Source organism: Balaenoptera acutorostrata, chromosome X (genome assembly GCF_949987535.1).
Source record: "Balaenoptera acutorostrata chromosome X, mBalAcu1.1, whole genome shotgun sequence".
In the NCBI taxonomy this organism is placed as follows: domain Eukaryota; kingdom Metazoa; phylum Chordata; class Mammalia; order Artiodactyla; family Balaenopteridae; genus Balaenoptera; species Balaenoptera acutorostrata.
Window position 1 is genome coordinate 91,115,015 of NC_080085.1, and position 15,790 is coordinate 91,130,804.

The 15,790-nt window shown below is 39.2% G+C and overlaps 1 protein-coding gene across 2 annotated transcripts; it reads left to right on the forward strand.

Annotated features, from left to right (window-relative positions):
* Positions 1 to 13,233: 13,233 nt before the first annotated feature.
* On the forward strand, positions 13,234 to 15,101 carry TCEAL7 (transcription elongation factor A like 7). 2 transcript variants are annotated; one of them, XM_057539071.1, is made up of 3 exons: positions 13,240 to 13,309; positions 13,930 to 13,961; positions 14,346 to 15,101. In XM_057539071.1, the coding sequence occupies exon 3, from the start codon at positions 14,360 to 14,362 to the stop codon at positions 14,660 to 14,662; it is 303 nt and encodes a 100-aa protein (XP_057395054.1). In that variant the 5' UTR covers positions 13,240 to 13,309; positions 13,930 to 13,961; positions 14,346 to 14,359; the 3' UTR covers positions 14,663 to 15,101. The 2 variants fall into 2 exon arrangements, with proteins under 2 accessions (XP_007186318.1, XP_057395054.1); XM_007186256.2 differs by lacking the exon at positions 13,930 to 13,961 and having other exon boundaries at positions 13,234 to 13,309.
* Positions 15,102 to 15,790: the final 689 nt, after the last annotated feature.

A 15,790-nucleotide genomic window follows, 5' to 3' on the forward strand; every position in this document is an offset into this window, starting at 1 on the left:
GAATGGACTTGAGGACATGGGGAGGGGGAAGTGTAAGCTGGGATGAAGTGAGAGAGTGGCACTGACATATATACACTACCAAATTTAAAATAGGTAGCTAAAGGGAAGCAGCCGCATAACACAGGGAGATCAGCTCGGTGCTTTGTGACCACCTAGAGGGGTGGGATAGGGAGGGTGGGAGGGAGACACAAGCACGAGGGGCTATGAGGATATATGTATACATATATCTGATTCACTTTGTAATACAGCAGCAACTAACACAACAATGTAAAGCAATTATACTCCAATAAAGATGTTAAAAAATGTACAAATTACAACTACACATAATATAAATGGATCTCACAAACATAATATTGAGATAAAGAAGCCAGAGTGAAAAAGAATAATGTATATGAGTTTGTATGTATTTCAACATAGGCATAACCATCATAACTATCTATGATGCTAGAATTCAGGGTAGTGGCAGTCTTGGGTAAATGACTGGAATGGAATTTCTACAGTGTTGTTAATGTTCTGGGTTTTTTGCTTTGAGTGTTTGTTAAATGGTTTTAGTTTGTAAAAGTTTATTGAGCTACATATTTATGATTTGGGCACTTTTACATATGTATTTTATTTCTATTAAAATGTTCCCTAAATGCCGAACAAACTTACATCATTCCTCTCATAGTAAACTGTTAAACTCAAAAAAAATTCTCACATTATTGGTGGGTATATAGTTTGGTACATTCTTTTTTAAATTTTTATTTTATTGAAGTACAGTTGATTTACAATGTTGTGTTAATTTCTACTGTACAGTAAAGTGATTCTGTTATACATATATCATTTTTTTCATATTCTTTTCTATTGTTGTTTATCACAGGATATTGAGTTTAGCTCCCTGTGCTTTACAGTAGGACCTTGTTGTTTATCTGTAATTTGGTTCATTCTTTCTGGAGAGCTATTTGACAGGAATTATTAAAAGAAATGTTCATATTGTTTCATATAGTCATTTAATTTTTTGCATTCTGTTCTACAGAAAAAAATCATACATGTGTGGAAAGATTTGCACATAAAGATGTTCTTTGTAGTAAAACAAATAAAGGAAAACAATAGAAGAAACAAAGTATACAAATATAGGTTATTGGGCTTAAACAAGTTATTGCCTATCCACATAATTGAGTTCTGTTAAGTAGTAAAAGTACACTGTAAAAGTGTATTTAATGATAAAGAATACCTTTCATGATTTACACTTTAAATAATAGAAAAGTAGATTAGAAACAATATGCTCAATGGGATTGTATTATATATCTATATGCATATGTATACATATAAACATAGAATGTAGTTGATAAAATATAATCAATCCTTATTTCTGAATATTCTTATACAATCAATATTAAAACAAGCAATTTCTGTACATAAAACCACCAGAAACAAGCATAGCAAATAACAAACTAGGAAACATGCACAATTTTAACCTCATTTTTCCATGCTTCAGAAAAAAGTGATATGGAGAAATCCTTTCTTTTCACATGGAAAATCTATCACTCCCTTCACAGTTTATTTAGGATACAGGATAAGCCACTGTAATAGAGACCCCAAGAATACAATGGTTCAGACAAGAGGGAAGTGTATTTCTCTCATACAAAATAGTCCAGAGATAGGAAGGGACTTTTGGGCAGGTGAATTTGTCTGCTGTATGAGGTCAGGTGCCTTCTATTCTGTTGCTCTGCTATCTCCTAGAGTGTTGTCCTTATACTTCGTCTGAGTTCTAGGACACAGGAAGGAGGAAAGAGAAAGTAGTAGGCAAACAATTCCCTTTTAAAAATTGATACAGAAGTTGCACATTCCACATCTGCTCATATTCTATTGCAAAGAACTTGAACAAAAGACATACTGTACTTGGCTACAAAGGAGGCTAGGGAATGTTAATTTCTTGTTGGGTGATCAAGAGTTCTTCTAAAACATTGGGAAAGGAAATCCTGTTACTTAGAGGGAGATAGGGAAAATTGTCACTGGGGGCAATTAGCAGTCTTGGGTAAAAGAAGTGATGGCAATAAAGTTAACAATCATCAGTCAAACTGGTAAAGTTGATCATCTGAGATACTACATCCACACACAATTCCATTTAGTGCAAAACAAAGTTTTCTCTATGTCTAAGAAAAATCAACTGGGTGAATAGCCGTGTGGTGTACAGAGACCCTGATCATCCATATTTACTATAACTTTGTCATAGTTAAATTTTTGTGAACACCACTGATTATTTCCTTAGGATGGATACCTAGGAATGAATTTGTGGGCTCAAGGGGCACCCATATTTTAAATGTAAATGCCTGAGTTCTATACAGAAAGGTGGAGAAATTCATATTCCATTACCTGGAAATAAGTGAGAAAGCCCTTGGGGGAGTGTAGAGTACAGACTTCCTGATTTTGTGTCATAAAGAGCTTGCACTGAACCCACTTTGAGACCATAGACACCATCAATAGACTTAAGTACCTCTAAAGGAGGACTAAGTAGACTTGTACTCACAAGGCAGCATGAGACAGGCCAGAGTAATTAGTGATAAGCATAGTGGGCCTGGCTTCAGTCAGACAGGTCTCCTCTTTCCCACCCTACTTCTAGGTAGTGCCCATGTTCTGAGGCCCAGGTCAAGGTCCTTTTCCTCCTCAAGGCTTTCTCTGTTTTGAGCCAACCTGGCCATTGCTATCTCCAAGCTCCTATTGCCTTGACAGTTCACCCTTTCCTTTAGCTTTCTCCAAATGGCCTCACATGTAGGGGTATTTGGCCTACCTAGAGAGAGTATATCTTTCACCAGCGTAGTACCCTCCTCTGAGACCTAGCCCTTATCATTCAGAGCACACAGGGCAGGGCTTGGGCATCTGAGGAGGTCCCCAAAATACCTATTGACTCAACCGTGAACAAAGGGAAGAAATTGAATGGAGAATATGGGAGAGGACATAGGGTTATATTGAGACAGTCTTCATTCTAAAGCCTGGATTGGTTCCCAGACTCAACACTAACCAGCTGTGTAACCTTGGACACCTTACTTAAACCTCTCAAAAGGAGAGAGAGAGAGAATGGAGGGAAGAACACCAGAGGAGAGTGTGCCATAACAGTTCAGAAGGGCCTAAACCAGCATAATAAGTTCAGCTGTCACAATAAAGAAAGATGGAGGCTTACTGGCTATCAAAGTGGGTGAGAGTCAGACAAGGCTCTGAAATTTCAAGACAGAGTGACTAGACAAGTTAATACGGTAGGTTGGGTTAATTAATGTTAAAGGCACACGATCTCACTCAAAGATGACTATAAAATATCAACGGAAGACCTAAAAGTCAAGTTGGCCCCCATAGACCTGTAGTCACCAAATTATATCAACTGGGTAAGAGCAAACTGTTGGAGTCAATATTTTAATCTCCTAGATATAGCTGCAAATTTGCAGGATTAGAGGAAAGAGGATCAGGTTGAACCAGAAGTAGGTAGTTAGCAAATTCCAGACTGTGAGAAACCCTACAAGTGAAACAGCCCAAGTTCTTCCATAGATAATTTGTAAGGAAAAGAAAGAGATGGAGGAAAAAGCCATACATTAATGGAGACTTTAAATAAACAAATTTTTTTAAAGAGCAAGAATAAACTATAGTATATAGCTATGTACATTTGGAAGATAAAACCATAAAGAAACCAAAGACAGTGATTACTATAAAAGCCAGGATAGCAGTTACTTTCAGGGGGGAAATGGGAAGTTTCATTTAGGGTGGGGCATCTAATGGGGCTTCTGGGGTAGCTGAAAAAGTTCTATTTATTGATCTGAATTATGGTTACAGGAGTGTTCACCTCACAATATTTCACTACCCTGTACATTTTAAATGTTTCTAGGTTATATTTTATAATAAAAATGCTTTAAAATTTACAAGCTTTCTTATTTTACATGAGTTTCAATAATCATAACATGATAACAAGGGTAGTGATAGTGAGGTTTCAGGGTCTCCTAATGACCTCATAATAAACAAGATCAGGGTTGTTAAGAATTCTACCACATGAATTGACTCAGTGATTTCCCAGTTTATATAACTAGTCCTGCATTTCTTTGTTCTACAATTGCATGCAATTATTCAAAATATCACTGTGGTTTTCACTCAATCTGCAGGCAGTGTCCATCTAGGATAAAACTGCTACAAAATTATGACAATTGAGGGGCTCCTGTATAGCCTTTCACAGTCCAAATTCATTTCCTTTTTTGCAGAAGCGTTAGGTTCACCTTGTGTTGATTTTGTTTTGATCACTTTTTAACAACTGTTAGAGATATAATTTACAGACATTAAATTGTACACATATGAAGAATACATTTCTAATGAGTGGTGAGTACTGAAAAGTGTATATTCCCACATAATCACTGCCGCATTTAAGATATAGAACATTTCCATTACCTCAGAAAGTCATGCCCCTTTGCAGTTAGTACCCCAATAAACTTTATTCCAGGAAACAAATAAAATGATTTCTATTACTATAGACAGGTTTTACCTTCTCAGGAATGTTGTATAAATGGAATCATATTGTACATATTCTTTTGTGCCTGGCTTCATCCATATTATTGCCTGCATCAGTTTGTTCCTTTTTATTATTCTACTGTTTGTGTTTAGTATTGCAACATAACAAATAACCCCAATACTTAGGGGCTTAAGACAACAAACATTTATTTTTTTTATTTTTTGATGAACCTCCATGATGTTTTCTATAGTGGCTATACCAATTTACATTCCCACCAACAGTGCACGAGGTTTCTCCTTTCTCCACATCCTCTCCAACACTTATTTGTTGTCTTTTTGTTAATAGCTATTCTGACAGGTGTGAGGTGATACCTCATTGTGGTTTTTATTTGCATTTCTCTGATGATTAGTGATGTTGAGCATCTATCCATGTGTCTGTTGGCCATCTGTATGTCTTTCAAAAAATGTCTATTCAGGTCCTTTGTCCATTTTTTAATTGGGTTGTTTTTTTTGATATTGAGTTATATGAGTTCTTTGTATATCTTGAATATTAACCACTTATCAGATATACTGTTTGCAAATATCTTCTCCCATTCAGTAGGCTGCCTTTGGTATTGTTGATAGATTCCTTCACTGTGTATAAGCTTGTTAGTTTGAGGTATTCCCATTTGTTTATTTTTGCTTTTGTTTCCCTTGTCTGAGGAGACTATATCCAAAAAAATATTGCTGAGACTAATATCAAATTGCTCAATGTCTATGTTTTCTTACAGGAGTTTTATGGTTTCAGTTCTTACATTTAAATTCTTAATACACTTTGGTTGATTTTTGTATATGGTGTGAGAAAGTAATCCAGCTGATTCTTTTGCATATAGCTGTCCAGTTTTCTAACACCATATATTGAAGAGGCTGTCTTTTCCCCATTGTATATTCTTGCCTCCTTTGTTGTAGATTAATTGACCATATATAAGATTGAGTTTATCTTTGGGCTTTCTATTCCCTTCCATAATATATGTGTCTGTTTTTTGTACCAGTACCATACTGTTTTTGATGACTGTAGCTTTGTAGTATAGTTTGAAAGGGGGAGGATGATACCTCCAGCTTTGTTCTTTTTTCTCAAAATTGTTTTGGCTATTTGGGGTCTTTTATGTTTCCATACAAATTTTAGAATTATTTGTTCTAATTCTGTGAAAATTGCCATTGGAATTTTGATAGGGCTTGCATCAAATCTGTAGATTGCCTTGGGGAGTATGGTCATTTCAACAATATTAATTCTTCCAATACATGAACATGGGATATCTTTCCATTGATGTCATCTTAAATTTCTTTCATCAACATCTAATAGTTTTCTGAGTATGTGTCTTTTACCTTGTTGGTTAGATATAGTCCTAGGTATCAATATTTTATTCTTTTTGATACAGTTGTAAATAGGATTGTTTTTCTTAATTTCTTTCTGATAGTTCATTGTTAGTGTATAGAAATGCAACAGATTTCTGTATATTGATTTTGTACCCTGCAAGTTTACTGATTTCATTTATTAGTTCTAATAGTTTTATCATGGCATGTTTAGGATTTTCTATATATAGTATCACGTCACCTGCAAAGAGTAACAATTTTATTTCTTCCTTTACAATGTTGATTACTTTTCTTTTGCTTTCGTGTCTAATAGCTGTAGCTAGGACTTCCAACAAAATATATATTTTATTGGAATATATCAAATACATATCAAATAAAAGTGGTGAGAGTGGGCATCCTTGTCTTGTTCCTGGTCTTAGAGGAAATACTTTAAGTTTTTCACAATTGAAAATGATGTTGGCTGTAGGTTTGTCATATCTGGTCCTTATTATGTTGAAGTATGTTCCCTCTATGCCCACTTTGTGATTTTTTATCATAAATGGATGTTGAATTTTGTCAAAAGCTTTTTCTGCATCTATTGATATGATCATATGTTTTTATTCTTCAATTTTTAATGTAGTGTATCACATTGATTTATTTACAGATAGTGAACCATCCTTGTATCCCTGGGATAAATCTCACTTGATCATGGCGTAGGATCCTTTTAACTATTATTGAATTCAGTTTGCTAATATTTTGTTGAGGATTTTTCCATCTATGTTTGTCAGTGATATTGGCCTATAATTTTCTTTTTTTATGGTCTCTTTGTCTGATTTTGGTATCAGACAAAGGATGATGCTGGACTCATAGACTGAGTTCAGAAGTACTCTTTCCTCTTTAATTTTTTGGAATAGTTTGAGAAGGATAGGTTTTAACTCTTCTTTAAATATTTGTTAGACTTGACCCATTAAGCCGTCTGGTCCCAGACTTTAGTTTGTTGGGAGTTTTCTGTTTTTTGTTTTTTACTGATTCAGTTTCATTACTGGTAATTGGTCTCTTCATATTTTCTATTTCTTCCTGATTCAGTCTTGAGAGATTGCACAGTTATAGGAATTTATCCATTTCTTCTAGGCTGTCCATTTTACTGGCATGTAATTGTTCATAGTAATCTCTTATGATCCTTTGTATTTCTACAGTGTTGGTTGTAACTTCTCTTTCATTTTTTTATTTTATTTGGGCCCTTTTTCTTTTTTCTTGATGAATCTGGCTATAGGTTTATCAATTTTGTTTGTCTTTTCAAAGAACCAGCTCTTAGTTTCATTGATCTTTTCTTGGGTTTTTTAGTCTCTATTTCATTTATTTCTGCTCTGATCTGTATTATTTCTTTCTTTCTAGTAACTTTGGGTTTTATTTGTTTTTCTTTCTCTAGCTGCTTTACATGTAAGGTTAGGTTGTTTCTTTGAGATTTTTCTTGTTTCCTGAGGTAAGCTTGTATCACTATAAACTTCCCTCTTAGAACTGCTTTTGCAATGTCCCATTAGGTTTGGATCATTGTGTTTCCATTTTCATTTGTCCCAGGTATTTTTTTATTTCCTTTTTGATTATTCAGTGACCCATTGATTGTTTAGTAGCATATTGTTTAGCTTCCACATGTTTCTGGTTTTTGCAGGTTTTTTTTTCTTGTACTGGATTTCGACTTTCATGCTGTTGTGGTCAGAAAAGATGTTGGATATCATTTGAATCTTTTAAAATTTATTGACTTGTTTTTTGGTGTAGCTTGTGATCTGTCTTGGAGAATGTTCCATGTGCATTTGAAAAGAATGCATATTTTGTTGCTTTTGGATGGAATGTTCTACATATATCCATCAAGTCTATATGGTCTAATGTGTCACTTAAGGCCAGTGTTTCCTTATTGATTTTCTGTCTGAATGATCTGTCCTTTGATATAATTGGGGTGTTAAAGTCCCCTAATATTATTGTGTTACTGTCAATTTCTCCCTTTGTGTTTGTTCATATTTGCTTTATGTATTTAGATGTGAATGCTAGTACACTTGATTTTGTCCCAGAGGCCTCTTAAACTCTCCTCATTTTTTTTTAAAGTTATACAATTTTTATTTATTTATTTATTTATGGCTGTGCTGGGTCTTCGTTTCTGTGCGAGGGCTTTCTCTAGTTGCGGCAAGTGGGGGCCACTCTTCATCGCGGTGCACAGGCCTTTCATTATTGCGGCCTCTCTTGTTGCGGAGCACAGGCTCCAGACGCGCAGGCTCAGCAATTGTGGCTCACGGGCCCAGCTGCTCCACGGCACGTGGGATCCTCCCAGACCAGGGCTCGAACCCGTGTCCCCCGCATTGGCAGGCAGATTCTCAACCACTGCGCCACCAGGGAAGCCCCCTCTCCTCATTTTTAAAAAATTCTTTTTTCCCTTCAGCTTGGGTCATTCCACTACTCTGTCTTCCAGTTCTCTGATTCATTCCTCTGTATCATCTAATCTTCTGTTAATTCCTTCTACTGTATTTTTTATTTCAGTTATTGTAGTCTTCAGCTCTGTTTGATTCTTTATATTTTTCAACTCTTTTTTGAAATTCTCACTGTGCTCATCCATTCTCCTGAATTCAGTGAGCATCTATATGATCATTACCTTGAACTCTTTATTGGGTAGATAGCTTATCTCCACTTTGCTTAGTTCTTCTCCTGGGGTTTTGTCTTGTTCCTTCGTTTGAAACATATTCCTCTATCTCCTCATTTTGCCTGATTCTCTGTGCTCATTTCTATGTATTAGGCAGGTTGGTTATATTTCCTCATCTTGGAGAAGTGACCTTATGTAGGAGATGTCCTGTTGGGCCCAGTACCACACTCCCTTTTCATCACCAGAGCTCTATGCTCCAAGGATGCCCCCTATGTGGGCTACATGGGCTCTTCTATTGTGGTGGAGCAGACTACTGTGGGCACAGTGGTAGATTGGGTTGGCCCCCAGCCCAGTTGGTTGCCAGGCTCTGCCTCTTGTCATGGTTGCCAATCTGCTCATGGGTGGGCCTGGGTCTTGGGGCAGCTGGCTGTGCAGCTGGAGGGCCCGAGACTGGTGCCAGCCTGCTGGTGGGTGGGTAAACTCCTGTTGCTATAGGCTAGAGGGAGGACTCCAAAATAGTGCTTGCCAGTACCAGTGTCCTTGTGGTAGAAGGAGCTCCCCAAAATGGCTACTGCCAACATCTATGGCCCAGAGGGAGTCCCAGTTGTCTCCTGACTCCCTGGGAGGCTCTCCAAGATCAGCAAGTGGGTCCAAATCAGGCACTATGACTTAGAGCTTGTTAGATTTTGTGTGCACCCTTTAAGAACAGAGTTTCTGTTTCCCACAGCCCTCTACCTCTCCCATACACAAGCTCCACTGGCTTTCAAAGAAGATTTTCTGGGAACTTGCTTTCCTAGTGCAGGAACACTGGACTGGGGAGTCTGATGTGGAGCTTGGACACTTCACTCTCTGGGGAGACCCTCTGCAATTGTGATTATCCTCTCATTTGTGAGTTGCCTACCCAGGGGTGTGGGTCTTTACTATACCATGACTCCACCCCTCCTACCTGTCTCATTGTAGTTCCTTCTTTATATTTTTAGTTGTGGAAATCTTTCCTGTTAGTCTTCAGGTTATTCTCATAGACAGTTGCTCTGTAAATAGTTGTAATTTTGGTGTGCCTGTGGGAGGAGGTGAGTTCAGGGTCTTCCTACTCCACCATGTTGGTCACACCTCAACCATTTTTAATTGTAGAATTCAGTGTCTTTTAGTATACTCACAAATGTACAGTTATCAACACTATCTAGCTCCAGAATATTTTCTTCATTCCAAAAGGAAACCGCAGACCTCTTAAGCATTCACTCCCCATTCTCTCCTCTCTTAGCCCCTGGAATCCATTCATTTGCTTTATGTCTTTATGGACTTGCCTGTTACGGATATTTAATATAAATACAATCGTACAATATGTGGCCTTTTGTGTCTGGCTTGTAACTCACTTGTCATTCTTTGCCCAGCCTCATGAAGTTTCACTTTATGTATGTGCAGCTTAATATATAGCAACAGGCTCAAGGGAAACTTTTAAAAGACTTTTGGAGAATGTTTTTCTGCACTAATCCATCATCTCTGGTATTCTTCCTCACAAACTTCAGCCACCTCTACTTCCAATCTCTTTCTTGTCAACTCAGGAAGGCAAATGCTCCTCCTCTCTATGCCACAATCCACAGGATGTCTTTAGTCAAAATCCAAAGCAATCATAGGGCTCATCTTGATAGCTTCTCTTCTCTCAGGGACCACAGCCTTGTGCTGCCAAATGTCTAGAGTCTAAAAACATTTGTAGTTGTTTGATATATTTGCCCAGTTATCTAGTTCTTCAAGGCAGGAGGATATGCCTAATCCAAGTTTTTCCATCATTTGTCATTTGGTTTATTTGAGCATATTTTGCACAATTCTAGGACTATTTGCTTATAGAGTCCCCTCACCCTGTGTGAAGCCATATTGGAAAAGGAACCAGCAAGTCAGCCTGGTGTCCACCTAACACACAGGACACACCTGGTGTCCACCTAACACCTAATTCACCCCTCCTTGCCATAGCAAAGGGGAGAGTACACTATGTGTCTATCTTCACCCTGCTATCTCTTTTGGATCAACAGAATAAGCAGTGATCTAACTAAGAACCATACACCAGTACCTTGTTCTTGCAGACCTCTCTCTGTATGTAATTCTCTTAGAGCTTCCACCTCCACTTGGTTTAAAAGAGGAAAGAACTATGCTCTTCCTTTCATCCACGAGAAAGGGATAGAATTGACTTTCACCATGTGCCAACCCTGGAGTCAGAATACCTTGGTTAAAATTCTATCTCCACTATTTACTGTGTGACTTTGGGCAAGCTACTTAACCTCTGTACTCCTTAGTTTGCTAATAATAGCACTGTGAGTAGTAATGAATAGTAATTCCGTTAGTATATGTAAAGTGCTTAGAAGAGTGCCTGGTATATGACAAGTATTATATAAGTATGAAGTACTATTGTTGTTGTTGTTGTTATTGTTGTTATAATGAATGACACTGAACTCCCCACAAAGTCTATGGTCCCACAATTCTTTACCTGTCACCCTTACCTGTCTCCTTACACTGATTTGGGAGAAGGAGGACTGGGACATTGTTGTAGATACACGGGTTAGGCGGGTTTTGGTAAGGTCTTATGAAGGTATCAGGTCCCAATTATTAGACTTTTTTTTCATGATACATAATGCCTCTTTGTCCTCACCTATGAGTCCCATCAACCAATAGTAGGGAAACAAATTAAATCTAACTCAATATCTTACTTTGCTTGCATTTGCATGTATTTTTATAACAGCTTTTACTTATAAATGGAGATGTATTCTGTGAAATGTTTAGATAAACCAAAGCTGTCCAGATCTAATAGAATTTTTGGAGAACGAAGTAAAATAAGGCAGGGCAGTGACATGTCATATCTGTTGTTTAGAATCTTCGTTTTATTGGAAGGTAGCAAGATGTAAGGTAAAGAGGCCAGTAAATGTTGTTGTAGTGGTCAGAGTTTATGGCTGCTTGCCTTTGGGAAGTGGCAGTGAAGCCAGAGTGGGAATTGGAAGGATTCCTGAGATACTTTGGAGGTAATCATTGAGACCTGCCACTTATCGGAGTACTTGGTATTTGTCAGTCATGAAGACAATGAAGAAAAAGACCACGCATTTTACAGAAGGTGGAGATGCTGGCAACAGGGAAGACCAGAAAAGCAGGCTTATTAGAAGGATGAACTATGGTATTTGCCATCATTTTTGTAATCTGGTTAGTTAATAAAGAACGACTGCTTTCAAATTGGAAAAAAAAACCACATAAATCTAACGATCTGCATGAAAAGCCGTTTACAGAGGATTCAGGATTTCTCCACCCCAACAACAAATCTTTTGCTTCTATCACAACTAACCATTCCTTAATAACTGTGATAACAATGCTCTACTCTTTTTAAGATCTCTTCTCTTTCTCTTCTTAAATATTTTCTGGAACCATTTACTTCAAAGTGGTTAGTGGCAACTTTGCATTTATAATGAGCCACTGTTTTCCTAAAAACAAATACTAAGAACACATCCCTGGGAATTCCCTGGTGGTCCAGTGGTTAGGACTCCCGTGCTCTCACTGCCTGAGAGGGCCCGGTTCAATCCCTGGTCAGGGAACTAAAATTCTACAAGCCATGCGGTGCAGCCAAAAAAAAAAAAATTAAAAAAAAAAACGTTAAAAAAAAGAACATATCCTTCTTTCTGTTGCATATATTTCAAGCTAACCAATCAACAACAGATTCACTTAGATTAGTACCAAAAGCCTTAGCAACAAAAAGTTTTGTGTGATAAGTGACTAAATGGGGCCAGTTTCTGTTAGTGCTTCTAATTCCCCAGTGTGGCTGAGTAAGGTCTAAGGAAACATAAATAGGATAGAGATGTGTGGGAGAAATGAAAAACTCCTGGATTCTAAATAAGACTGTTGAGGAAAGGTGGGATCTTTTAAACACAGTACTGAGGGAAATACAAGGGCATGGTACAAACTGGGAGACAGAGGGCATGATACTGAGATCGAAGTAGTAAAATTTTATGACTGACTTTTGAGATCTGAAAATCTAGGTATGTAGGATTATGGACTCAGGAGCTCACCTAATGAAAAGGCCTCACATGCTCAGGAGTGCCTCAGAAAGGTAGCCTCCAGTTGCCCTGTACATTTTAAACTTCCAAAAATGTGTCTGCTTGGAGGGTCTATATTTATCTTATGACTCAGCAACAGAAACAGGTGGCTGGGTCTTTTTATCCTCCTATCTTGAATCTTTTTTCCAAATGTACATACTGTTACCGTATTTCTGATTATTAAAAGAATATAATATGTTTATGGGGGAAAAGGGGAAAAGAATAGGAAATTTTCAGAATGAAAGTAAAAACCACAATCCCAGTCATTACTTCCTTTCTTAATTTACCCCACCCCCTCCAATTTGGTTGCAAGAACTTAAGTGCAAGGAAAATGGTGGCTATTAGTGACTGGGGAGAGGGTGGGTGGAGGGAAGACTGCTACCTTTCTGTTCTTGTATTTTAGAAGAGGATGAATAATCCTCTCTCTCCACACAACCATTAAAAAAGTAGCAATTGTTAATATGACTATGGGAAAATGCAGCCCTTCTCTGGTGATCAGAGAAAGGCAAATTCCAACTACAGGGAGAAGGGGCCACTTTTGACCTCTGGAATTAGCAATGACAAAAATGAGTGACAGGGCCTGGTGGGGGGTGGTGGGAGGTTGGTAAGCCGTTCCATTTCTGCAGCACAGCTGGTGGGAGGGGAAAGTGGGGACCAGAGTTGGAGGATGACATAATTCTCACGTGATCAGGAGCTGACGTGAAGTCCTCATATTCCCAGGCTTCTTTCTCCTCTGGGTACCAGCTCCTTACTGCCCTGCAGGCGTTCGTGCTTGTGGCCAAGAGAAAGAGGACGTAAATTCTTTAAATCCCAGAAGGTTGGTGTGAGGGAACCACTGGGACTCTTGGGGTGGTAGTGGCTGAATCTAGTGCCTAGAATATGTCTAGGATTGCTTTCTCCAAACCCGTGCAAACTCGTCGGAGATAATTATATTTTTGAAGGGGGGTGGGGCTGGAGTAGGTGGAAGTCTCCTGAGAGACACCCAGAGGTTTAGTGTAGTTTAGAAATAATCAGCTTCTCTCAGACTAGCAAGATTTCCCTTTATCCTTCTTCTCTTTTCCCAACTCCGCTGGAGGAAATGAGGTGTGGGCTGGTGCGTGGAGAAAGGCTGGAATCCTGAGGTGGAGACAGAGAGATTTAGAGATAATTTGAAATTAGTTCGCCTCATTCAGTGCTAGCCTGCAAGAGGGATGCGGGGGAGTGGGGAGGGAGGGGACAGGGCCCTTGCAGGACTAGGCCTGAGGGTGAGGGGTGGGGGTTGGGGGCAGAGATTCAGTAGGAAGGGATAAGAACAGGAGGGGAAACAGGAGGTAGGAAATTTGGGGCGACAACGGTGATGAGGATCCTAGATTCAAGATAATAACGTGTGTCTTGTCTCTGGCGCTGGTCGATCCACAGAGAACTCCCTCCTTCCCGCCCCTTCCTTTCTGTCTGCAGGTCTGAGGGTCTGTGTTCACAGACATCTGCAGGCAAGTAGAAGAGGAGGAGACTATCCCGAATCGTCTCAGGGAGGGAAGCACTCAGACGGGGGTCTCTGAGGGTGGGAGTTGGGAAGGGCGAGAGCTGGGTAAAATTTGCGGCCCCACAGCTCAACTCCCTGTCTGCTCCCCTCCTGCCGCCCATCAGAGAGGCCATTAGCCTCGTCTGCTGGAGAAATGGTGGGCTGCTGAGGGAGGGGAAAGGAGGCGGAGAAGGGGTAAGGGAGGGGGGGGCATCTCGAACTTCGGAGGGCTGGACCAGTGAAGCAGGGGTGGGAGATTAGGCGAGTATCTAGCTTCAGAGAGAAACTGACAATCTTGAATGAAAAGAAATGAAGCAATCTTACTCTACATTTTCTCCCTGGACTTAAGCAGGAAACCACAACATCATGCAAAAATCCTGCAAAGAAAATGAAGGAAAGCCCAAGTGCAGCGTGCCAAAGAGGGAGGAAGAACGCCCCTATGGAGAATTCGAACGCCAACAAACAGAAGGGAATTTTAGGCAAAGGTTGCTTCAGTCTCTCGAGGAATTTAAAGAGGACATAGACTATAGGCATTTTAAGGATGAAGAAATGACAAGAGAGGGAGACGAGATGGAAAGGTGTTTGGAAGAGATAAGGGGTCTGAGAAAGAAATTTAGGGCTCTGCATTCTAACCATAGGCATTCTCGGGACCGTCCTTATCCCATTTAATGCATTTCTCCCCTGAATTCAACTATTTTCTGTTATTAATATTGCAACATTGGTTCCTTTTGTCTGCGTTTTCTTGCTAAATATTTGCTACTATTTTATTCCGATTCTTCAGTGTTCCTTTGATTTACATATGACTCGTTACCATTTCATCTTTTAACCCAATCTCACTCATTTAATAGGGTTGTTTCATTCGTTTGCATGGGAAGATGCTCATTGTATATTGTAAAGTGAAAATAATATGTTGCAAAATGATATATATAGGTATATCTATCTATATATATCTTATATGTACATTTATACATGTCATAATGCAAAAAATGTCTGAATTATTATACACCAAAAGGTTAAGTGAATCTCTGTGATCTGTATTTTATTTTATTTTTTGCCTATTTGCATCTTCCCATTTTCCAAAAAAATGAATAATATAAATGTGTGTATATGTGTGTATTACTTGTGTCACAAAAAACTAAAATAAACAGACACAATAAAAGAACTTGTCAATCACCTTTGAAGGGCAATGAAACACTTAATAAACTCTTAATAACAGAACTATAAGAAAGAAATGTAAACTTCAAATTATCTCTGGATCTCTTAGCCAGATAAATAAAACTGGCAATTAGTGTAGATACACTTGCTTAAGACCCAGTCTTTTCATGGGAAAACATTTGCCTCACAGGGCTGCTGTGGAGAAGAAATGAGGTGACTCTGAGCTGTGCTTGGTGGGCTCTTGTTCCCACCTATGCATACAGAACCCCAACCCACTACAGAACATCAGTTTTGAGGGAGGGAGGGTCCTGGCATGACTCAACCTGCGCTCAGGAGCACGTCCAACAGGCAGGGAGGTGGGGACTTCCATGCCAGGCCTCTGCTGTTGAGCCCCACCCCTGGCTCCCCTGGGTCCTGCCAGGCCTGCTGGGCACTGCTGCCCTTTCTCCTGGGCCCTTTGCTCTCTGCTGGCCCTGCTGCTGGTGGTGCACTGGAGTCCTTGAGTGCCAAAGCCCCACTGAGTTTCCTGGAGTCCCCAGTGCATTGAACCCCCACTCTGTCTTCTGAAGCTTCTCTCTCTGCTTTATAGTGATGCTTAACACAGGTGGGGACTGTTCCAGGATTGCTTGGGCCACAGTGTTT

Bases quoted from the DNA above. Each gene is read 5' to 3' on its own strand.
- TCEAL7 (XM_007186256.2), top strand. From the start codon at position 14,360: ATGCAAAAATCCTGCAAAGAAAATGAAGGAAAGCCCAAGTGCAGCGTG.